Source organism: Lonchura striata, chromosome 14 (genome assembly GCF_050655825.1).
Source record: "Lonchura striata isolate lonStrDom1 chromosome 14, ASM5065582v1, whole genome shotgun sequence".
Classification (NCBI taxonomy): domain Eukaryota; kingdom Metazoa; phylum Chordata; class Aves; order Passeriformes; family Estrildidae; genus Lonchura; species Lonchura striata.
Window position 1 is genome coordinate 16,618,452 of NC_140716.1, and position 24,881 is coordinate 16,643,332.

The window sequence follows — 24,881 nt, forward strand, 5'->3', positions numbered from 1 at the left end:
ATTATTACAGATCAGTGATCCTACTTGAAATCTAGGGATAGAGCCTAGCAGAAAAAAAATCCATGTGACATTTATATATATATATATATGTGTATGTGTGTGTGTGTGTGTGTATCAGTTTCATATTTGAGTTCTCTTAGATGACTGAGGCGATAAACTGTTTAATTTTTCATATTCAGAAATTATTCTTTGCCATTAGGGGTAGAGACACTGAAAAAAAAAAAAAAAGGAGAAAAAGTAATAAAATAGTAATGCTTTGGTCAGCCTTGCTGTTGAGAGCTCCTGGGGTTGGGGGCTGTTTCTGCTTCCAGTGCACCCACTTCTTTGTCATGGTGGGAGACCAAAAAAAAAAGGTACTTTTTCTTTACCATCAGTGGAATTCTCGTATCCTTTTTTATTTCTTTTTTCTGAAGGTCTTTATTGCATCTCCATAAAGCTGGAGTTGGAAGCTGTGAATTCTTGAGGTGAGGGTGTCAGCTGAATTCTGTTCAGTGAAGCCATCAGGGAAACCAATGATAGCACTTGGCCCTGGGAACTAGAAACCTTTGAAATCAAGGGCAGCTGCAGAAGCAGGCTCAACCTGGTATGCTTCACCACGACCAGATATTTCTCTTGCCTCTTGGCAGCACTAAACTAGAAGAATACAGTCAACAAATTTGCGATGCAGTGTTAAAACTCAGCTTGGGCATTGGGATTGTGGCAGAATGTTTTGAAAAGAGTGTATTGGCTTATTTTAAAATGTGTTTAAAAAGTCTTTGAGACTATGCTTTTTGGTTGTTTCTTTGGAGTTTTTTTGGTCCCCTACTTGAATTCAAACTGACAGAGAGCAGGGTTAGATTGGCTGTTGGGAAGAAATTGTTCCCTATGAGGGTGGAGAGGCCCTGGCACAGGTTGCCCAGAGAAGCTGTGGCTGCCTCATCCCCAAAAGTGTTCAAGGGTGGTTTAGATGGGGCTTGAAGCAGCCTGGTCTAGTGGGAGGTGTCCCTGCCCATGGCAGGGTGCTGGGACACAATGGTCTTTTAGGTCCCTTCCAACCCAAACCAGCTGTGTGATTGTGTGCTCCTATTAAACATTTATAACAAAAGAGAAGTATTTGTAGTGTCTGCTTTCAGAAGTCATTGGGATTGTACTGTTCTGAGGTCAGAATTGCGGAGTTGATTTCTCTGAATATTCCCTGTCCTTAGGAAGGTTTGCTATTAGCATCCACAGAACTTCGGAATTTCATATTTGGACATCAAACATCTGTGCAGCATTTAGGGAGGATTGGCTGGGCATACACTGAGATAAAAAACAGAAAAAGCAGGAGAGTATATCATAAGGATTCTTTTTCTGCTATAACTGGATTTGATGCTTTTTGTAAATATTATAGACAGAAAATATTCTGATGGGAAGAGACTTATAAGTTAGCATTCCCTCTGCCTGGTTATTTTTAGAAGGTTTGAAGAGTTGGGGTGATATACTGGATCCTCTTCAAGTTACTGAGAAATTCCCACAGCTTCAACAGGGCCAGGATTATATAGCCCCTCTGAAAGAAATAGGAAAAGTGAAATGCCAATGGATATTTGTTTACTCAATAACACGTACTTGCAGAATGACTGCCTCTGGGAGCCTGGTTAAACAAAAAAACATAAAAAAAATAAAAAACACATTATGCAGTTTGTGTTCTCTGTTTTTCCTGCCCTGTTGCAAGTTTCCAGAGCCATGGGAAGGCAGAGTTTGGTGTAGAGAGCACTATGTGACTGGGGATTTCTTGTGAGCTGGGGATACACTTGGTAGATTGAGTTAGGGCAGGAGAGATCCTGAAGCCAGTCTAGCTGCTCATCTGGGCCACCTGCAGCCACATGCCTTGGGTGGTGAGCCACAACTTGGGGCCTGTGGTCTGGCATCATGCTAGAGATGAAGTGCTGTCTCTGCTGGCTGTCTCTGGAGACTCTCATTCACAAGAGTAACTTATGTGAACATTATGAACCTGTTTTCTCCAAACTTCTGGTGCAGCTTAGTTGTATTTGTGGGTGTGTTCACATCTCTGACTAAAGTTAGTTACATCTCTGCTGTTTCTAGTGGCTAGAGAGGTGTTTCCCTGGATGATGTATAGAATGTCTGTTGTGGCTTACTGGGAAAAAATAAAGCCTGCCTGGATACCCTGGTAAGAACTCATTGGTGCCATAAAGGATGAGCAGTAGTGACTGCTTATCTGGACATTAGGAGCATCTTCCTTGGGCAAAGCCTGGCAGGAATTATTGTGGATAAACCAGGACTCCTGAACAACTGATCAATGTGATCAAGCAGAAGCTGTTTATTGTTTACATTACACAGACTTTTATAGATTCTACAAACTACTCAGATCACACTTCTTGAGTGATGCCTTTGTCTTGTTCCCTCATTCTCTGCCTCCATTTCTCAGTGTCTCTGATTGGTTACTGTGCAGGTGTTCTACAGTCCTCTGTTATCTAGTTCTTGTGATCCTGGTATGTTGTTTCTCAGCTTCTTCATTCTTATTTTAGCACAGTTTATGTCTTAGTAACCTTGATGAATTCCAGGGTGCCCTGAGAAAATTCTGATAAGAACAGTTAAAGACAGTATGGCTGGTGCACACTGAGCCTACGTTGTTCAGATACATTGCTACAAGGAATTGAATCCTCGTTCTGTTGTGTTGGCTGCTCATTTTACTCTGGATTTGGGGCTTTTCTTGCTGTCAGAGCTTGTGATGAGCATGGAGAAGCTTAGGTGAAATGAATTCTGATGTCAGAGCAGGTATAAGGTGCTGCACAGCCAGAAACTGGGTCAAGCCATTGGGCCCCTGCATATAAATGCCATTGTTTGTTCTCCTCAGCACCAGGATGGGCCATCTTGCAGTGCTTTATTCCAAAATGCTGTTCTGCCCTACAAAAAGTTAGGGAAATATTAATTTTTAATATTGTTGTCTCCATGTCTCTTTTCCAGGTGCTTAATTGATTTCTAGTTTTATGTTTATTTCATTACTTTTGGGTTGCAAAATAGACAGGTATGAGGGAAAAGACTGAGCCATAATTGTAGAAGAAATAAAGTTAAGAGCGGGGAGGAGGGGGTGTTTCAAAGTTAACGGGGGGAGGAGGGGGTATTTCATGTTCCTCAGTGGAGAAATGGGAGCAGGACAGTGGTAAAAGCTGAGCCACTGCAATGTGATGGGGATTTAGCTCTTGGCTGTAATTAAAAGGGTTTATGAGTAAAGCTTTAGCACAGAGTGCTTCCAGCAAAATGCTATGAGATAGAGTTTATACCAGGAAAACACTCTCTTGCAATAACTTCCATCAACCTCCAGATGGAGCAAGTGAAACTGCTGCTTCTCAGCTCTGTTGCTCATTGTCAGTGTCTGTTAGGACTTCTTTTCTTTTTTTACTCATTTTGAAATCAGATTGTTGTTCTGAAAAAGTATTCAAAAACAAATCCCAAATTTGCAAAGCAGGTTGTTTTATAAAGTTCTCAGAATCTATAAAACAGGTTGCTGGGTGAATGACTAAGGGATGTCAATGTTTAATTGACATCTCAGGAGGAAACACATACTTAAAAATTTAAACCCTTGAACAAGCTTAAAGTATAATTAATAAGTAGATGTTTAGCCTCTGAGATGACTTCTTTATAATGGAAGAAAGGTGTTGGCATTGCTGCTGTTTCTAGAAAATTCTGTGCAAAACAGCCATAAGTGGAAAAAAACCCCCAAACCCTTATTAAGGTAAATTAGGACAGGAAGAGCAATAAAGTTAAAAGCCCAGTTAGAGGTTGAAGGCACTGCAGAACACTATGTGCAGGGAAGCAAGAAGTGGCTAAAATGTTTTTGATTGTTTCTGTAAGTACAGATATGTGGGAATGTAAATTGAGTCACTGCTCCCAGGAATTTACTGAGCAGTTTTAAAAGTTTGCAAGAATCATAAATAATGTGGCTTTCAGTCATCTGCAGAGAGGATCCAGTTTACAATGATGGCTCCAGTGTCCCTGCTAATAATTCCAGTAAAAGCAGTAGGGAACATGCACGTGGTTTACCCTGAGAGTGCAGCAGTGTAGACTGGTTCATGTGCAGAATTTAACAAAATAATCTTACTGAGCATTTAAATGTGTTAGTTTCCCTGAGAGTCTTTGCCAAAAAAGGATTCTTACCAGTGTCTGTCTCTTTTGTAAGTAAAACAAAGCTTTAATTTGTTAAATCTAAATTCTCATGCCCCTGAGCAGTGATGTTTGTGGAGAGAACACTTCCCCATGAAGAGGGCAGAAGGGGAGGGATTTTTCTCCCCATTATCCATGCTTTTAGACAGAGGAGGTTTCTCCAGCCAGTCTCCATGTGCTGGTGAATCGGTAAATCTAATGGGCCTGGACCTAAGGAGGATTTGGCAAACAGACGGAGAGAGAGAGAGAGGCAGAGTCAGGAGCATAGCCTTGTGAGCTCCTCACATATCTTTGTTACTTCCTGTGGGCTCCTCTTGGCCTATAAACATTTTTAAGGGTGGATTAAAGCCTGCTTAGCTTAATTTCCTTCTCAATGTCATCCTCAGCTGCTCCAGATCCAGGGCTTCTCCCAACCCTAGCCATGCTCATGCAGCTCAGCTGTTGGGTTAGTGTTCTAGTTACTGGACTGGTTGGTGCAAATAATGCTGTACTTTTGGCTTTATTGGGAGGAACTATTCAGGAGTAATGTAATCAGACTTTAATTTTTGGGTTTATAAGCCAGGCCAGGATGTGTACTGCAGCTGGTGGGATAACTTTACAGTGCTGTGTCCTTGTGAGCCTAGTGGCTTGGTTTGCTGGAGAGAGGTGTGTATTATCTGAGTCTTAGAGACTTTCCCACCAGTTTGTGTCTGGAATGATTCTAGAAGCAGCTGTTTCTATATCTAGATGTGTGGGCTATGGGTCATTATTGCATTAGTGTATTCTGCAGAAAACCTCTGATAGCCATGTATCACACAAGAACCAGTCTCATCCTGAAGAGAGGTGGAGCTGCATTCACTTCCCAGGGATCCTGCTTAGTTTGAATATTTCATGACACTTTATGATATGATATGATATTTTAATGGTATTATGTGATACTAGATGATATTTCATAATATGGAGTCCCTCTGGCTCCAGTTCATACCATGAGTTGTGTAATATACCACAGTGGAGCTGAACAGAATGTTCCACATGGTTTACTCTGCTCTTGTGTGCTGGTGTCCACTTCAGGGAGTGACAAAAGTTCACAGGCAAAAAGTGACAGTTTACTGAAAGAGCACCCTGAAATCAGGTCTTTTCCTGTTGTGTTTTCATAGTGAAATGAGTGTATCTCTAAAACCTTTCTTTTGGTCCAGTGTCCTGTGCAGGAGTCACACTGCTGTGTGCAGCTGCCTCTATGTTGGTGATAATGAGAGTGAGCAGCACCAGAGTTGGAGCTTAGTTTTCCAAAAGACTTGCACATTTCTGCAAGACTTGTTCCCACTCAGGAATTTTGGGTGGAGCTATCTATATCTGCATCATTAGCAGAGTTAGTCTGAAGGTTTCTGACATAGGTATTTTTAAATACATGATTGTAAGTAAATTTTTCTTCTGTGACATCAAATTAACAGGAATCAAAATTCAGCCTGGTATAAAGAAGACCAGCATTGCTGTCCTGGCTTGTAAAATAAGCATGTATTCTATTTGCCATCTGTTGGAGGTTGGGCAGTTTTCTTATCTCTTCCAAGAACAATGTCTCCCTCCGGGGAGATATCTTCTGTTAATAGAATATTGAATGACTTCACTGCATGACGGTAAGTTACATCATCCCATTGTGAGATGCTCCACCCAGAGGGAGGAGCCAAGCATTCTTACCTGCATATAATCAGCACTTTTTGGGACACTGGCAGCCACTTCGCTGGATTCCAAGAGGAGCAGCTTCTTCTCTGCTGAATTCCTAGAGGAAGAGCAGGCCCAACTACCATCAGACCTTCAGAGAAAGCTACACCCTTCTAGGGATCACCACTTCAGCAGCATTTCATCTGCCACTGCAGGTGGAGCAGCCACCATTTTAACTGGACTACTGCCAACACCCTGACTCTTCAGGGTGTCAGGTTTCTGACTCCATCACTAGTTTAGTTTGTACTAATTACATTTTTTAGTTATTATTTTTATTTAGTTTTTCTCCTAGTAAAGAACTGTTATTCCTATTCCCATATCTTTGCCTGAGAGTCTTTTTTTAAAAATTGTGGTAATTCGGAGGGAGGGGGTTTACCTTTTCCATTTCACAGGAGGCTTTTGCCTTCCTTCACAGACTCCTGTCTTTTCAAAGCAAGACACATTTTGGCACCCAATGTGGGGCTTGAGGGCACTGAAAGGGGACAAAAAAGGATTAACAGTTCTTAAGTAATTTAAGGGTTTTTTTTGTTGTGTGTGCTGATATAGAAACATCTCTAAGTATCACCATGTGGTCTAGTTTACCCTGGTTTGGGTGGCATGTGGTTGCAGCTGTATTTCTCCCATTTGCAGGCCCTTATCTAAAAATGGGTCCTATAACTAAGGCTACTGTGTCTGTTATATAGTTTGGCTTATGGGTTAATAAGGTGAGGAATATATGGATCTTTAAATTCCTCTGGAAGGCAGGTACATGGATTCAGAGCTATCACACACTAACTATGTTTTTGGGGTTACTTTAATAATGGTACCTACTGTGAGGAAATGACACCGGGAGAAACTTTCTCCCAACCTTTTAAACATCTTTTTGGTTCCGCTCCACCAGTTCTCAAAGGGTTAAGATCCTCTCTAAGTGCTAATGATATCATACAGTGGGTAGTGTTGCTAATATGCCTGTTATATTTAGCACTCGGAGATAATGGAAGATTAACCTGGATAACTACCCTCACACCTACACCAGAGACTGGAGATGCTGCTGCTCCAGAGCCTGACCCTGCTCCACAACCCACCTCAGAAATGAACCACCCAGATTGGGTGAGGGTTCTGGTTAAGGAGATACGAGAGATGCTGAAGGAGTGCATTTCCCCAGCTGGTGAGAAACCGGCCCTTTGCCTTGAGGAGGGACAGTCTAATAGTACAGCTGTGGAACCCACAGATGTTACAACTGTCCAGGTTCCAGCTGAACCACAAAGGCAGTCACAGCCAGCAGCAGTCACCCCTGTAGAAACAAGGAGGTCTAAAATGAAAGCAGAGCACCCAGATAGGGATAGGAATGGAGGAACCTCACAACCCACAGGGGAGCCAGAGGTTGCGATCATCACCGAGTCCCTGACGTATCAAAGTCTGCGTAATATGCACAAAGACATTGTGCAACGACGATGTGAGGCTTGTACTACCTGGTTACTCCGGGTCTGGGACCTTATGGGTACAGGCGTGCAGCTGGACGGTGGTGAGGCAAGGAACTTGGGACCCTTGACCCAGGACTCAGGTATGAATCAGATTTTTGTAAGGGAGCCAGGATCCCTTTCTCTCTGGGAGAGGCTTTTAATGAGTGTCAGAGAGAGGTTTGTCCACAGGGAGAGAATGCAGGAGCACCAGCACAGAACGTGCTGGAAAACCCTTGAGGAAGGGATCCAACAGCTGAGGGAAGTGGCAGCATTGAAGGTACTCTTTTGGAGGGATGGACAGCATGATAATGACCACGGCAAGATCAGGTGCACAGGGCAAATGCTGTGGAGTCTGGCAAATCTTGGGCCATCTCAGTACACCGCTTTAATTGCAACAATTGATGCTGGCACTAACCGAGAGACAGTGGGCTCTGTTGCCAGTAAACTTAGGAATTATGAGAGTATGATTAATGGCCGAATGCAGGCTCATATCTCAGCTGTGATTAAGGAGTTCAAAGAGGAGATGAGGGAGAAGATGAGGAAGGTTAATGCAGCACCCGTGAGAGTCACAGGCCCCAGAATCAGCGCCCAACAATCCCCAGCTAGAGAGAGAGGGTACACCCCAAGGGCTAATCTGTGGTTCTTCCTGCGTGACCATGGGGAAGACATGGGGAGGTGGGATGGGAAACCCACTTCTGTCCTGGCAGCACGGGTTCGTCAACTCAAGGAGGGAAACTCTAACCGGGGGAGTTCCACCAAAGTGAAGGTAGCCTCAACCTTCCATGACCAAGCTTTTGGGTACGATCTGTCAGACCCCCTTGAAGGGACCTCTAGTATGTATGCCCAGGAAAGGAATAATAACCAGTGTTAGAGGGGCCCTGTCTCTAGCCAGGGAGAGGCATGGGAAAACCAGATCTTTTGGACAGTGTGGATCCAATGGCCTGGCACATCAGAGCCACAAAAATATGATGCTTTAGTTGATACTGGTGCACAGTGTACTCTGGTACCATCGGGACATGTGGGGGCAGAGCCTGTTTCCATTGCTGGTGTGACAGGGGGATCACAACAATTGACTCTGGTGGAAGCCGAGGTGAGCCTGACTGGGAAGGAGTGGCAGAAATATCCTGTAGTGACTGGCTCAGATGCTCTGTGTATCCTAGGCATAGACTTCCTCTGGAACGGATGTTACAAAGACCCAAAGGGACTCAGGTGGGCTTTTGGAATAGCCGCTGTAGAGGCAGAAGACATTAAGCAATTGAACACCTTGCCTGGACTGTCAGAAAACCCCTCTGCAGTAGGACTCCTAAGGGTGGAAGAACAACACGTGCCAATTGCGACCTCGACAGTGCACCGCCAGCAGTATCGGACGGATCGAGATGCCGTGATCCCCATCCACAAAATGATTCGGGAGCTGGAGAGCCAAGGGGTGGTCAGCAAAACCCACTCACCCTTCAACAGCCCCATCTGGCCTGTGCGCAAATCTGACAAAGAATGGAGATTGACTGTGGACTATCGTGGCTTAAATGAAGTGACTCCGCCACTGAGCGCTGCTGTACCGGATATGCTGGGACTCCAGTATGAGCTGGAGTCCAAGGCAGGAAAGTGGTATGCCACTATTGATTTTGCTAATGCGTTTTTCTCCATTCCTCTGGCAGCAGAATGCAGGCCTCAGTTTGCTTTCACCTGGAGGGGCGTGCAGTACACCTGGAACTGACTGCCCCAGGGGTGGAAACACAGCCCCACCATCTGCCGTGGACTGATCCAGGCTGCACTAGAAAAGGGTGAGGCTCCAGAACACCTGCAATACATTGATGACATCATTGTGTGGGGGAGCACAGAGGCAGAAGTGTTTGAGAAAGGTGAGAGGATCATCCAGATACTGCTAGAAGCTGGCTTCGCCATAAAGAAGAGCAAAGTCAAGGGACCTGCCTGAGAGATCCAGTTCCTGGGAGTGAAATGGCAAGACGGACGGCATCAGATTCCCACTGAGGTCACCAACAAGATCACAGCGATGTCTCTACCCACCACCAAGAAGGAAACACAAGCTTTCCTAGGTGCCATCAGTTTTTGGAGAATGCACATTCCTGCGTACAGTCAGACTGTGAGCCCTCTCTACCTGGTCACCCAAAAAAAGACTGATTTCCACTGGGGCCCTGAGCAGCAACAAGCCTTCACCCAGATCAAGCAGGAAATTGCTCATGCAGTAGCCCTTGGCCCAGTCAGGACGGAACCAGATGTGAAGAATGTGCTCTACTCTGCAGCTGGGAACCATAATTTGTCCTGGAGTCTTTGGCAGAAGGCGCCTGGTGAGACTCGAGGCCGACCACTGGGATTCTGGAGCCGAAGTTACAGAGGGTCCGAAGCCAACTACACTCCAACAGAGAAGGAAATCTTGGCTGCCTTTGAAGGAGTTCAAGCTGCCTCGGAGGTAATTGGCACAGAAGCACAACTCCTCCTGGCACCTCGACTACCGGTGCTGGGGTGGATGTTTAAAGAAAGGTTCCTACTACCCACCATGCCACTGACGCCACATGGAGCAAATGGATTGCCCTCATCACTCAGCATGCCTGTATTTGAAACCTGAATCGCTCTGGGATTTTGGAGATAATTATGAACTGGCCAGAAGGTGAAAACTTTGGCGTCACTGACAACGAGGAGCAGGTACAAGCGACAAGGGCTGAAGAAGCTCCACCATAAAACCAACTACCAGCAGAGGAAACCCGCTACGCTTTTTTCACTGACGGTTCCTGTTGCATTGTAGGGATGAACTGGAAGTGGAAAGCAGCCGTATGGAGCCCCACACGCCAAGTTGCACAAGCTACCAAAGGAGAAGGTGGATCGAGCCAACTCACTGAACTCAAGGCCGTTCAGCTGGCTCTGGACATTGCTGAAAGGGAGAAGTGGCCAAAGCTCTACCTTTATACTGATTCGTGGATGGTAGCCAATGATCTGTGGGGCTGGCTGGGAAGGTGGAGGAAGGCCAACTGGCAACGTAGAGGAAAGCCAATCTGGGCTGCTGATATATGGAAAGACATTGCCTCTCGGGTGGAAAAGCTGACGGTGAAAGTCCGTCATGTAGATGCCCATGTCCCCAAAAGTTGGGCTAATGAGGAGCACCGAAACAACAAGCAGGTAGATCAGGCAGCAAGAATAGAGATGTCAAAGATAGACTTAGATTGGCACCATAAGGGGGAGTTGTTCCTGGCTCGATGGGCTCATGATGCCTCAGGTCATCAGGGCAGAGATGCCACCTACAAGTGGGCACAAGACTGAGGGGTAGATCTAACCATGGACAGTATTTCTCAGGTTATCCATGACTGTGAGACCTGTGTGGCCATCAAACAGTCCACGCGGGTGAATCCTCTGTGCTATTGTGGGTGGGGGTCCAAGTACAAGTATGGGGAGGCCTGGCAGATTGACTATATCACACTGCCCCAGACACGCCAAGGCAAGCGCTACGTGCTGACCATGGTGGAAGCCACCACTGGATGGCTGGAGACTTTCCCTGTACCTCATGCCACTGCCCAGAACACCATCTTAGGCTTGGAAAAGCAAGTCCTGTGGAGACATGGCACCCCTGAGAGAATTGAGTCTGACAACGGCACCCATTTCAAGAACAGCCTTATCAACATCTGGGCCAGAGAACATGGTATCGAATGGATATATCATATTCCCTATCATGCTCCAGCTGCCGGCAAAGTTGAACGGTGCAACGGACTCCTTAAGACTACCCTAAAGGCACTTGGTGGGGGAACTGGGAAATTAACCTGGCAAAAGCAACCTGGATGGTCAACACCCGGGGGGTCTGTCAATCGAGCTGGCCCTGCCCAGTCAGAACCCTTACACGCAGTAGATGGAGATAAGGTCCCTGTAGTACATATGAAAGGTATTTTAGGGAAAACTGTTTGGATTAATCCCATCTCAGGCAAAGACAAACCCATCTGTGGTATTGTTTTTGCTCAAGGACCTGGTTACACTTGGTGGGTAATACAGAAAGATGGGGAAACCCGTTGTGTACCACAGGGAAACCTGGTCTTAAGTGAGAACTGTGTGTAAGATTTCATTGCGATGCAGATGGAAATAGAATAAGGGGTGGATAATGTCCTGGCTTGTAAGATAAGCATGTATTCTATTTGCCATCTGTTGGAGGTTGGGCAGTTTCCTTATCTCTTCCAAGAACAATGTCTCCCTCCGGGGAGATATCTTCTGTTAATAGAATATTGAATGACTTCACTGCATGATGGTAAAGTTACATCATCCCATTGTGAGATGCTCCACCCAGAGGGAGGAGCCAAGCATTCTTACCTGCATATAATCAGCACTTTTTGGGACACTGGCAGCCACTTCGCTGGATTCCAAGAGGAGCAGCTTCTTCTCTGCTGAATTCCTAGAGGAAGAGCAGGCCCAACTACTACCAGACCTTCAGAGAAAACTACACCCTTCTAGAGATCACCACTTCAGCAGCATTTCATCTGCCACTGCAGGTGGAGCAGCCACCATTTTAACTGGACTACTGCCAACACCCTGACTCTTCAGGGTGTCAGGTTTCTGACTCCATCACTAGTTTAGTTTGTACTAATTACATTTTTTAGTTATTATTTTTATTTAGTTTTTCTCCTAGTAAAGAACTGTTATTCCTATTCCCATATCTTTGCCTGAGAATCTTTTTTTAAAAATTGTGGTAATTCGGAGGGAGGGGGTTTACCTTTTCCATTTCACAGGAGGCTTTTGCCTTCCTTCACAGACTCCTGTCTTTTCAAAGCAAGACAATTGCTGAAGATGATAAAGTTGTGCTGGTTTATAGAATTCATGTTGGACCGTAGTTTATATATTTATTATGCATTAAAGATAACAATAAGTTTCTAATTTAAAATAGATCTTTCAGCTTGATAAAATACTGTTGTGCTACTTACAGTACTTAAAAATTATTATTTCTGATTTCCTAATTTATATTCCCTCACTTTATATTCTCTCAAATTTCTATTTTTGTGAGGAGAGGAAGGGTCATGGTAGGGCAAACTGATTTTGCATGTAATCCTCATCTGTGTCTCCTTCTCCACTTCTTCCCTATGCAGAAGTTCATAGAGTTTGAAGATGCACTGGAACAGGAAAAGAAAGAACTACAAATTCAAGTGGAACACCTTGAATTTCAGACTAGACAGCTGGAGCTGAAGACCAAAAACTATGCAGACCAGAGTAAGCAAAGCTGTTAACCAGACATGATTATACACATGCTTTCTACACACATACAGTGCTACTTTAAAAAGAATCTGCATAGGTTTTTTTGTTTTAATGTAATTTGTGCAAAGCCCAAAATATCTGGTTGTCCCTTACTTTGATGTAAAATTCTGAGCTTTCCCAAGGCTGGGATGTACCCACACTAATTCAGTAGAGGCTTCATTTCTTCTCTTTTGTGGTCAGTCTCTCCAGATGCAAGGTATAAGATTTGGGCCTTTGGAACCTGGTTTCCAGTTTCTCCTTGCAGAATATTCCGTTCTTTTAAAAATCATCACATTAGTTAGTTACTCAGTTACTTAGTTTGTGTATTTGTTTTTACAAATACTTCCTTAATATGTGCAGTCATTGAAGCTCCCCTCAGAATTTTTTGGTGTTTCAACCAGTACACTTGCTCCTTAAGTAGCCAGAAGAGCCAGTCCCAGAAGACAATAAATTGTTGCCAAACTAAGATGCTTACAGGGCACCAGGCTACTGCTGAAAAACTAATGTGGTTTTATTGCATTTGTGGTGCAAAATTGCTGGTATTGCGAACATGCAGGTACCCATGAAACTAATGAGTGTAAAAAAGACCAAATCCCACAGTTTTCTTTGTTTTATTCAGTAGGTATAAATTAATTTCTAAAAAAAAAGGCTTTGTTTCTCAAATAGTTTATTTTGAGAGCCAGGTTTCAGTTAGCTGATAGTTGGGATCTTCTCTTGGCAGTTTCTCGACTGGAAGAACGTGAATCAGAAATGAAGAAGGAGTATAATGCTCTGCATCAGCGTCACACAGAGGTAGGAGATCATCTTTCTAAATAAATAAACTCTTTGTCTATATCTACATGACTATATCATGTCAAAGAACTCAGCTTTACAATCCTAGTGATGACTAGAGCTTCTAAACTTCGGCACCATCAGAAATACCTAACTGGAGGTTGTAAAGAGGATGGAGACAGGCTGTGTTCACTGGTACCCAGTTGTTGCTGAGCAGGGCACGTTGGGCGGCTGCGGCGGGGCCGCGACCGTTCCCTGCGAGCTGCAGTCCCAGTTATCGGCAGGGACAGAGCAGGGACACACAGCCATGGCACGGGGCTTGGGCTGCAACAACACGGATTTATTCCTGGGCTCCCAGACAGGACTGAGGGGGTGAACAGAAGTTTTTATACAGCAGCTCAGGAGTAGGGGTGTAGGAAAGTGAACCGAGGAGGATATGGTAGGAGAGGAGTATAAGGTGGGGTAAACAACTTATGAGCCTATCAGGGAAAACGGGGGGAATAATACGAAGTAACAAATGGGGTGTCGAGGGCAACAAGACAGACACAGAACTCTCTGGAGAAAGGGGTAGGGATAGGGAGGATTGACAGCTTGGAAGGGAGGAGGTTAGGGAAGGGCTTGGGAAAATTGGCAACTGGTAAAGGGAGGGGATTAGGGAGGAGGACAGGGAACAAACATGGATTCAGAGCAAAACACACCACAACACCCAGTGGAGACAGCTGGCACAAATGAGGACACAGAAAGCTCATTCTGAACAAAGTAGTAAAAACTACTTTACTGCAGGGCCAATTAGCCCTGGCACAGGTTGCTCAGAGGCGTGTTGGAGTCTCCTTCCTTGGAGATATTCATCATCTACCTGGATGCGGTCCTGTGGCAGCTTGCTCTGTGTGGCCCTATTTCAGCAGGGGGTGGACTAATGCACCGTAGGACCATTAATCCTTCCAATCTCACCTCTTCTGTGATGCTATGCACAGTGCTCCCTCATCTCCCATTGCCAATGGGCATTCGGGCTTATGTTGTTTTTTTTTCAAGGATATTTGGTTATGAGATTCAGCTGAAGTAATTTCTGACACAATTTGCTGATAAATTTTCTATTAGATTAGACCATTCACGTACATCATCAGCTTAGAAGGCAGCAGTAAAGACAAGGAAGTCTGCAAAAAAACCCAGGGGATTCGAAATGGATGCCACAGAAAATTAAACAAAAGCAGAAAATGAGCCTTTCCTTCTACTGTGTTTGCCTCATGGATTTTTCTCTCCTCACAGATGATCCAGACATACGTGGAACACATTGAGCGATCTAAGATGCAGCAAGTTGGGGGAAATAACCAAACTGAGGGCAGTGTACCCGGGAGAAGGTAGGGCCATGACCTTTCCATATAACACGTGTCACCTGGGAACTTAAACACTGATTGTGTATGTTTGAGAGAGAAAACAGAGCAGGACCTTTCCCTGGGGACAAGGATTGTAGCTGAAGCTCTGTTTTAATCGGTTCTGGGTGAGTTGTGAGTACTTGATGGTGAGGAGCTTTCTAAGTTGTTCTACAGAGGTGAGGCTTTATCATGCTGCTATTGATGGGGTCTCTAGAAAACACGTTCCTATTCTTAGGTAGTATGTAAAAGTTTAGAATAGATGAAGGTGTCAGATAAAGTGTTTGTGTGTTTATATGTCTTTGTATGTGGGATAGGCAGCAAAACTTAGCAGTTAAATCCATTAGCTATTACAGGATTTTTTCACCTGTTGTTCTTTCAGAGCAAGCTTTCTGTCAGTCACCACAAATCCTACTTATGTCCAAGAAAGGGATTTTCCTCCCTTCCTGCAGTGTGTGGGTTCTGACTAGAAATAAATTGTCTAAAATATAGAAATCAATTGAGAAGAACAAAAAAAAGCTAGATGTCAGCTTTCCTGGTCAGATGAGCTGTAGAAAGCTTGAGAAGACATGGTCTAAAAGGAACCAATAGTTGTAAGTGCTCATCTGTTCATAAAATCTCCCTTATCAGACTATTTTTCTTCCTTCTTCTCTATCCCTCACAGTCTGGAAATCCAGAGTGAGCTCCCAGAACATGATCTGAGCCTATTGTTAGAGATGGAATGGGATAGGTGTGTTAGGCTTGTTTCTCTCCCAACTTAGACTTCTGGAAGTAAGACTATATCTGTGGAAGTGCTTACACAGTAAAATCCGAAAGTACTGTAGGCAAAAGCAAACTTAGAATGTCTCTCTTTTAAAGGGTGAGGCCTGTGTGCACCTGCCAATTTTGAATCATAGAATCATAGAATACCCTGAGTTGAAAGCAAGCCACAAGCATCATTGAAGTCCAACTCCTGAGTTGGACTGCATAATAGAAATAATTTTTCATTTCTTCCTTTCTTAAAAGCTTAAAAGCTTTTCCTTCCCTGACTCTTAAATAAGTTAATATTAATGATGGCTTTATGTTAACATTCCTTGAAAGGGTTGCCCAGTGAAAAGTGTTGCTGGTTGTATCTACAAGACTGCCACTCTCATTTGGTGAAGGGCAAAATTTCCATCAAGAATTACCTTTTCATGTCAGAGAATTTTAGTCTTTTACCCTTTAAGTGTGGCATATTGCTAGTATCCTTGGAGAGAAACACTGTATATCTGTGAAAAGCCCATGATGGGACTGTGGTCCAAGTCTGTAGGAGCTACCAGTGGGAAATGGGAGTTTTTTCTTGATCTCCAGCTTTGCGTGTGTTTGTGTGTGTGCATGTGTAGCACAGATTCTCCAGAAGGCTAGTTTGTGTAAAGCATATGCCTTTACTTCAGATCCTCTTTTTGTACATTGTTCCGATAGAGATAGACCTGGTTAGGTCAATTAATCAATACATATCACCTGATTGGCTAATTAACAAGATGCCTTTCTTATAAACAATGCTTGAGAAAAACAAGAAAACAGAGACTAGGAAAACGCCACCTGCAGGTTGTTTATAATAATAAGCTATCATTATCTTCAACTCCCTAAAGTCTCTCAGACTGATTCTGGGAAAACTTATCTAGTTTTCTTGCTCTCTGACAAGGCTGTCACATCTACAGTACCACTTCCACATGGCCTGGGGTTTGCAGTGCATGTCTACCTTGTGTCTGTGGTAGGTTGCATGTTTGCATGACATTTGCTCTCTAATGGTTGTTCTTTTTGTCTTGCTTTTTGTGGGATTGCTGCTGTTTGGCTGTTATGTTTGTTACTGCAGTCATCGCCAGTCCTGGAGGAAAAGGTAAATCCTATTGCTGCATCTGAACTTCATTAAATCAAGTGTTGGAGGTTGCTGTGAAATGGTGACAGTGTGATGCTGGGACTGTATTGTACTGGCATATTTACTCTCTGTGTCTACTGGCACCCATGCTGGACTTGCTGGTTCAGGAGTGCAAAGGGAGCCATGGAGCTGGGATAACACAGTAGGGAGAAGCTTGTGTATGCAAATGCAGAAGACACACAAGTTTGGTCCCAAAACAGGATCAGATGTCTGGGATGGGATGTTTACACGTCACATCCCCTAATGTTATAAAAAGTCATAGAATCATAGACCCATAGACTCATTGAATATCCTGAGTTGGAAGAGGCCCATAAGGATTATCAAATCCAGCTCCTGTCCTTCCACAGACAGACACCCCAACAATCACATTCTGTGCCTCAGAGCATTGTCCAAACGCTCCTGGAGCTCTGGCAGCCTTGGTGCCATGACAGTTCCCTGGGGAGCCAGTTCAGTGCCCACCACCATCTGGAGGAAATTCTTGAAATTCAGCCTAAAACTCCCCTGACACAGCTTCATGCAGTTCCCTCAGATTCTAAGAAATTTCTTCTCTCTTATTTTACTCTAGAGTTCAAGCCATGCTGGGTTTCTGAGTGGAAGCAGAACAAGTGTCAGTGTCAGTGGGTTTCCAAAGGCACTTTTGGCTGATGGTTAAGCAGGAAGTGCTGTGCCCAGAGCCTTCAAAGAGACTAGTTCTCCTCTTTAAATGCTGGCAAACAAACTGTAGTTTTGTTATGCTTTGTAAATTTTAGGATGTTGCTTGTAGAACATCCTAATCCCAGGTTTCGGCTACTGCAAGTCTTTATTGGAGAGTGTGTTGTTCACCTTGTAACTCAAGGTAGAACTATCAAGTGTTAAGACTCACCCTGGCTGATCCTGGAAAGATTTGCGTATATGAGAGCAGCTGCAGCACTCAAAATTTAGACCAGGATGAGTCTAAATAAGGATACTTTAAATTTATTTGCATTTAAATTTGGTAGCCAACTCCAGGACTGCAAAAGTAGAGTTAGCTCTGCCTTCCTCTTTCCTGGGAGGTTTTGAAGAGGCTTGAAAGTGTTTCCAAAGAAACTCAGCAAGGAAATTTCCTAACAGTCTGTGCTAAAATTCTTTCCTGAAGATTCTACAGCTTCTGATGCTACAGAGACCCTGTACCTCTTTAACAGGGACTGTGAAATTCACACATTTCCGCTCCATTTCGTGGATCCTGTATTTCCTTGTGTGTTAAGTATATATGTGTTTGCATATCAACAAAAAAGTATAATTGAATGTCTCTCAGCATACTTTTGGGACAGCTTTTATGTTTCAGTGCTGTCAGTGAGTTATGTCAAGTCATTCCAGCATAGTCCCTAGGCTATTCTGGCTGTACCACTGGTTTGACAAGGACTGTTCTGCAGTTATAGGAAACTTTCTCCTGCTCCATACACCTGTGAAAGCAACACTCTCTTAAAACTGTAATTCGGTCCTGAAAAAATGAAAGATATGAAACTAATGGTTAAACCATCTCAAAAAATGGCCCAATTTTATTTTATCCATAAAAAGAGATATTTTTTTTTTTTAAGTAGACTCTTAGGGACCCTTGGATTATTTCTTAAACTGTATAACTAAAAATTTTCTGATACTGTAGTATAAAGTGGCTCTGATTTCTAGTTTTGAATCCCTTCATAATCTCTTACACGTAATTAACTCTACTTTCTGTGGTGCTTGTATCAGTGCCAGGGTGAAGATTTCCTAGGAGAGGAAACATTTGCCTAGTATGTTATTTAGAAGCTTTTGTAGAAACTTTCAACCTAGCTGTTAGAAACTTTTAGGGCCTTGGAATGATAGCAGTGGGATAAAGAGAGGTACCTACTGCAGACAGGCAGAGGTAATTGTCCTTTGGCCTAGTAGGAGCAGGTGTAAGTGGCAGGTTACATTCATAAACTGGGATTTAGACAAACAGCAGTAGAAAGTTTTCACTGAACCTTCAGTGATTATTTAAGTCACAAAACAGCAAGATGCCTCAGATAGTGGAAAAGAAAAGTTACAAGGAAACTGACAGTTCTGATCACATAGAAGTCTGGGTTTGAATCTGTGGAGAATGATAGGATCGTTACAGTTGGAAATTACCTCCAAGGTCATCAAGTCTGACCTTCAACTGGGTACCCTCATGCTCACTAAATTATATTGCAGAGTGCCACATCCACACACCTTTTGAGTACTTCCAGAGATTGTGACTCCACTACTGCCCTGGTCAACATGTTTCCGTGCATAACCACTCTTGGAGTGAAAAAATTTTCTGCAATATCCAACCTGAACCTACCCCTGGTGCAACTTGAGGACATTTCCTCTTGTCCTATTGCTTGTTACCTGTGAGAAGGTTAATGATGTGTTATCAGTGATCTGTGTTCCTCTAAAATCCAGTTACATGCCTCCTTTCTAGGAGTGTGTATGAAACTTCCATGTACGAGTCTAGTATCTTCAGGAGAGGATTTTTAATACAGATTCCTAGGAAAAGTGTGTCCCAAGCAGGCCATGCTGGAAATACCTTTCTGTCCCATCTTGCCTATCCAGGACAGGCCACAGGAGGCCTTTTTGCCTATTTGAGGTAGGCACTGATGCAGCAATGCAGCCTACTGTGGTGGCTGGGCAGTGCTTGGAGTGAGAAGGTTGGGCATTGTGGTTTTTCTCAGCACCCATTGTCTCCTCTGCTGGACACTCCATGTCTGTCCTTCCTAAAAGAGCTGGCTTGGTGTACCACCTCCTGTGTTAGTGTGTTTGCTCTGTTCCAGGGGCCCTGTAGCAGTTGTTTGCCATGGTCACAGGTGAAGTGGCTGCACTTGTTTCCCAGCCTGGGCATGACATCCAGTGCTAATGATCATTACAGAAAGGAACATGGAGGTCTGCCGTTACTAACAGCGTGCTGCAGGAAGGGCAGGTTTTATCACACTCCCAATATGAAGAAGAAACTTTGTGCAGGAGTAAGTGAAGAAGGATTGAGTCCAAGTATGGGTGCACATGAGACAGAGAATCAATTTAGTTCAGCTCTGCAGTAACTGGAGTAAATTATAGATACCCTGAACCATTTGCTGGGTTCAGCAAGTTACTGCCACATCTTTTCCATCTCCACTGCTCGCTCTAGATTTTCTCTTGCTGAAGCTTGGTCTCAAAATCTGTGCCAGCTTTTATGTTCAGAATCAAACCTGCAGCTAGCGAGTCACCCGCAGTTGCCAGAAAGGAGGGGATGAACAGAACACACTTAGAGACACCTAGCAATATGCATGATGTATTCATTTATTTCTTTATTTAGTTTCTGAATTGTGAGTGCATTGTAATACGGGTATCGAGGGAGATCAAAGAATACAACTACACTCTTCCTTGCTTAAAATTGGAAATGATCCAACACCTCTGGTTCCTGTTGTTGAAGCTCACCAGATTTGTAGTGGAATGTCATAAATTTCATGTAGATGACATTTAAAGCTTTATTCCTCACCCTGTGGTGTCATCTCTACTAGCTACGGAGCTTTTAATTTTTTGTTGTGAGGGTTGTTTACCGTGGCTTATTTTCCTCCAGTACCTTTGTTTCTAAGAAGCACTGACTTAAATTGTCTTGTGGTTCCCTGCACTTTCATGTTCCTCCAAATTTCTCATACTGATTGAGCAGTCAGTTGTACTTGTTATGGCCACTGACCCCCTCCATCATAGAGCTTCCTCAGGAGAAGGTATTACTCTAGCAGTAACACCATGGGACTGAGCAGCCAGAACCGAAAAAGTGTGGGAGTTCAGAGTTCAGACAGCTACCATGTGAAGATAACAGTTGCAGTTCGATTTCTAGTAACTAGTATTTCATATACACTAGTGTGCTGTTTGTTTTCTATCAGAACCTTGTACACAGCTAACACACTTTCCTCTCTCTCCCTGTTTGTCTCTTTAGCAGGAAGGAACGACCCAACTCCCTGAATGTCTTCCCCCTCGCTGATGGCATGGTACGTGGGCAGATAGGGGCCAAGATCGTCCCAACACTGGACCACTGGCACCTGAGTGACCTCGGCCAGCTGCAGTCCAACTCCAGCTACAAGGTTTTCTAGACCATCACAGAGCAAGGGTTTCCCACTCTTTCACTCTTGGTAACATCTCACATTTTCATTAAGCTAGAGACAATCTGTGTCCGTAACCCTTTGCAGCCTCTCCCTGTGTGTTTGCTCCCATAGTAGCTATGCTGGAGGTGGGAGGATATTCTTCTGCACATCTGGCATATGGTGCAGGAAGGTTTTGACACAGCTTCTCATGCTGCTTTGTCTCAGAGATAATCTCCTTTACTTGGCTGGCCCCAAGTTGAGAGGGATGTGTGAGGAGGCAGTTAGGGAATGAGTGAAGAGAAATCCTTCACTTCTTTATAGCTTATCTGGGGGAGGACATGGTAGAACCGGTCCCTTCTCTCCACTTTGATAAGAGCAATGGTTCTGCAACTCAGGTGGGGCCAGGCCTTGGGTTGCACTTGCCCTTAACTGTTTGTCATTTTTGACTGATCTTCTAGCGTTCCTGTATTCACTGAAAAGGGCTCCTTCTTATCCTGTCTGAATGCCCATGTCTTGCACTGCGCTTAAAGGTCTTACATTCCTCCTATGCCTGGTCACTTCTCTAGACTTGTACTGTCTACGTGCAGTACATGTGTAACAGTTAACTGCTCTGCCTTCTGTGAGGTCTTCCTCACAGCACTGCAGCTGCACTGGAGCAGCTTAGAGGCTGCCTAACGCATTCTGTGCTCTGCTTGGCCATTCAGAGGTCCCCTATCTGCTATTCAGAGATTGGTATGACAGATTAGGCTATGCATAGTGACCTGCATTTCCCATGAGCTGTATGTGTGAACTTTGCAAAGTCTTTGTGCTCGGGATCCCACCAAATCCTTCTCTTTAAATGATTTTTCACAAATGCCTGGTGACAGGTCTGAGAGCCACTGGTTTCTCTGCTGAGCTCAGCTCAGTGTGTCCACTGGTATCTCACAGAGTTTCTGCTCTACTTCAAAAGTGTCTGATTAAATTTGCCTTCACTTTGCTTGGAATTTGTAGCACATTGGCTGTTTTATGTGTCAACAAGTAAGGACTGGCCTCCTTTTGAGAAGTTTTGAATCACTGATTCTGTAAACTATGTTTGCAGTAAAGGCAAAGAGGATATAAAAAAGAAATCCCCAGCTTGTTGTACCCATTCTACATGTTTCCAGATTCCATGAACAGGCTTTCATATGAGGGACTCTACAGCAGTGGCCTTCCTGATGCATAGACAAATTATCAATTTAGTTGGAAAACAAAGTGGCAAGTTAATTTTTTTAACACTATGTCTGTAAAGCAGCCAGGCCTAGCACAGCACAAATGTCAGCACTTTGGAAATCCAAAATAACTTTGCCTAGGATGGATGGTTGGAATTAAGTCCTTATTGTAATGTAATGTTAGAGGCACAGAATTTTGGGAAATATAGCAACTTCCAGCATGCCATTCAGATCCTACAGTCATTTCTGGAAAGCTCTGCATGGAATTCGGGAATAGCAGTACCACAGTACAATAACATAATAATGGATGGTGGAAATGAGGACAGAGCATGAATGTGTTTCTTCATAATAGTGCTGTACCAGCACAACCAAAATGCATGGAGCCCAGCCCACCTCTGGAATCAGTTATTCCTCAGGCTCTCCAGGCAGTGCTGCACACCTTAGAGTGAACAGACCTTCCAGTGACCAGGCTGGGCAGTGGGGGTTAGTTTTTAGAGAAGAGTTGGGTGGACACTGTGGTTAGATCCATCTTCCACAGCCTTGCTATGGTCCAGTTCTTTCAGTGGTCCCACTGAGAACTTGCAAAAGAAGTAACCCAGCATCTGCATTGCAGGAGAATGCAGCAGCAACCCAGATAAGTGGGAAGCTTTGGTGTCCAAGTTCAGGTAATAGAGGTTGTTCTGCTTTGGTCACAGAAGACACCCTGCACAGGGGTTGCTACTAGGTGATGCTTAAGATCCTTTCCAACCCAAACCATTCAGTGATTACTGACTGGATCTCTTAGTTATGTGGTGGTGATGGTGGTACCAGGCCAAGAAAATCTGGTTCCAAGAAAGCTTTGTGCAGAACTAGCAGTGTGCTGTGCCAAAATGTATCATACTGGTATTCATGTTAGTGCTCGTTAGGGAGACTCAGAGTGGAATGCTGGGATGAAGGAGGCTAGATGGTACAGTGGACCTAAGAAGACTTGGATGAGTAGTCTGTTAGGGAGAATTTCCTGAGTATGGAGCAAATTAATGAATAATTAAAAGATGTGATGAACTGACTTGCTAGTTTGGAATGGAGATTTTTCCTCCCACAAGCTTCTTGCACACTCTGTGACTGAAATTCTATTTCCTAAATTCTCTGCATGACTGACTTCTCAGAGGGCGTGGCTCATGCCTCTCTTGCCTCTTCTTCAAAGCTCTGATATTTTGCTGATATCACTCACACATGACTCACCTCCCAGTATGTACCTGAATATTCTCACTAGTTTTACTTCTTCATAGGGCCATGCTGTACTTATATTTTAAGTGTCCTTGTTTACTATTTGTTACTATTTCCTGTTTCAGTTGCTGGTTTTATTTTATTTTTGTGTTATTTTATTTTTGCATTCAGTTTTACATTTATTTTATACAGTGTTTTGGAGATGAAAGTCCTTAACATTTTTGTTTTTATGTACTATACTTTCAGTGTTATAACCATACAATTGTGGCTTCTCATGGTGACATATGACTGCTATGAATGTTGGGCCTTTACAATTCATTTTGGAGGTCACTACTACACAGTTGATGTTTAGGAGGTTTACAGGTATGGCCATAGGTAAGTGGTGGCTGTGGAGATTATTCTTTGGGTGAGCTATGGGTTTTGGAGAATGTCTCCTGTGCTGGAGAGAGCTGTACTCTTAGCACAATATTTAGCATTAACAGAGCACTCAGACAATAGAAGGAAGATACCAGCTGCTGGGCTGTGAAGAGGAACACATTGGTAGTATATACATTTGGGAGGAATTTCTCCAATGCAGGCTGGAAGGCTGATAAAATATGTTTTCTAAGTAAATACAAAACACACATCTGTAACTGAAGAGTACTGAAAGACTGGGGTAATTACTTACTCATGTGTTCAGGGTAAGGGGCAGGTTATGTCAGTGAACAAGAAGATACAGGATATTGCCCTATATTCACTGATGATACAGGGCTTTTGAATGACATCTGGTTCATAAGAACAAGGAGTGACAAATGGAATGGACCCACCTGGGTGTTTAAGATGCTCCTGAACTTTGCTTATTCTCATAGATTTAGAGTGGGTACAACAACATCCCTGAATTCTTTCATCCAACAGCAGTTTTGTTCGAGGAAAGAGGTTTTATGGTTGCACTTTGCACCTGATAATAGTTTTCCCTTTGTACATATGAAAGCACAGAAGACAAACTGCAGTTGAGGTAGTCTAAAGATTACTGGAGCCTATTTATTATCAAAAATCCTATTTGACTGTTTTTTTTTTCTTTACATACTGGGAAAGTATCTCCTAAACCAGGAATATAAAGTAGAGGTGGGAAGTGTGGTTTTCACATGTAGCAGCCTAAGTGCCAAGTTCTCATCGCAGTCTTGGTGTTAAAACCAGTGTATTTGAATGAAGATGGTTTGGATATTCATGTGGGAATGCGGATACTGTTTGGACTGACAATGCGGAAAATACACAAAATATAGATTGCATTTAATGGTAGTGTCATTGTAAAAAAACGGAGTTTCCAATATAAGTGCACAGATGCGGTATAAACCCTTTGATTTCCCTAGTGTGCAGCAAAGCATTCTAAGATAAGCATACAGAGGCCAGTCTAATTAAAGGAAGATCTTAATAAAATTCCAGATTTAACAAAAATAAGGCTGCAAAGGGTTAAGTCACCATTTTTTCCAGTTTTCTCACTCATCCCATATTGGATTTTTTTGTCAAGTTATGAAGCTGTTATTAGAACAAGAGAATGAGACTTCCAGATGAGCAAAATGAAACCCTGTTGCAGCTCCAAGATTCAGGGGCTCAGAGCAGCCTCTGAGCAGAACCAGGATCTCTGTAGTACTTGCACTGGAGGTGAGAGGCCAGTGGTGAAGATGAAAGCTGGGTCTGGATGTGCAGATGAATGCCACTGTACCCAATTGCAATTTACTGTCACATATAACTCTCAGCATTAATTTTGTCACCTCCCTGCAGGCAGTAATTAGAGCAGGCTGCCCTTAAGACTGGGGAAATCTCATTTGAGTCTGAGGGGGGTCATGGCAGTAGTCAGGGCATTCCTTGTCTTACTGAAGCAGTGCTTCTTTAATTGACAAGCACAGTTTACAGTGTAA

General features: G+C 43.6%; 1 protein-coding gene across 36 annotated transcripts in view; it reads left to right on the top strand.

The window, feature by feature from the left end:
• Positions 1-24,881, top strand: part of MAPK8IP3 (mitogen-activated protein kinase 8 interacting protein 3) — a 76,152-nt gene that overhangs the window by 12,598 nt on the left and 38,673 nt on the right. For 14 of the 36 annotated variants that reach the window (XR_014958425.1, XM_085591821.1, XM_085591811.1 and 11 more), the window contains 5 exons: positions 12,356-12,476; positions 13,222-13,292; positions 14,538-14,629; positions 16,476-16,499; positions 20,446-20,590. Coding sequence is in view for 33 of the 36 variants with exons in the window: in XM_085591821.1 (XP_085447947.1) it covers positions 12,356-12,476; positions 13,222-13,292; positions 14,538-14,629; positions 16,476-16,499; positions 20,446-20,590 (453 nt within the window). In the remaining 3 variants the exon portion in view is untranslated. The other 22 variants (XM_085591824.1, XM_021529615.4, XM_021529617.3 and 19 more) reach the window with 10 other exon arrangements.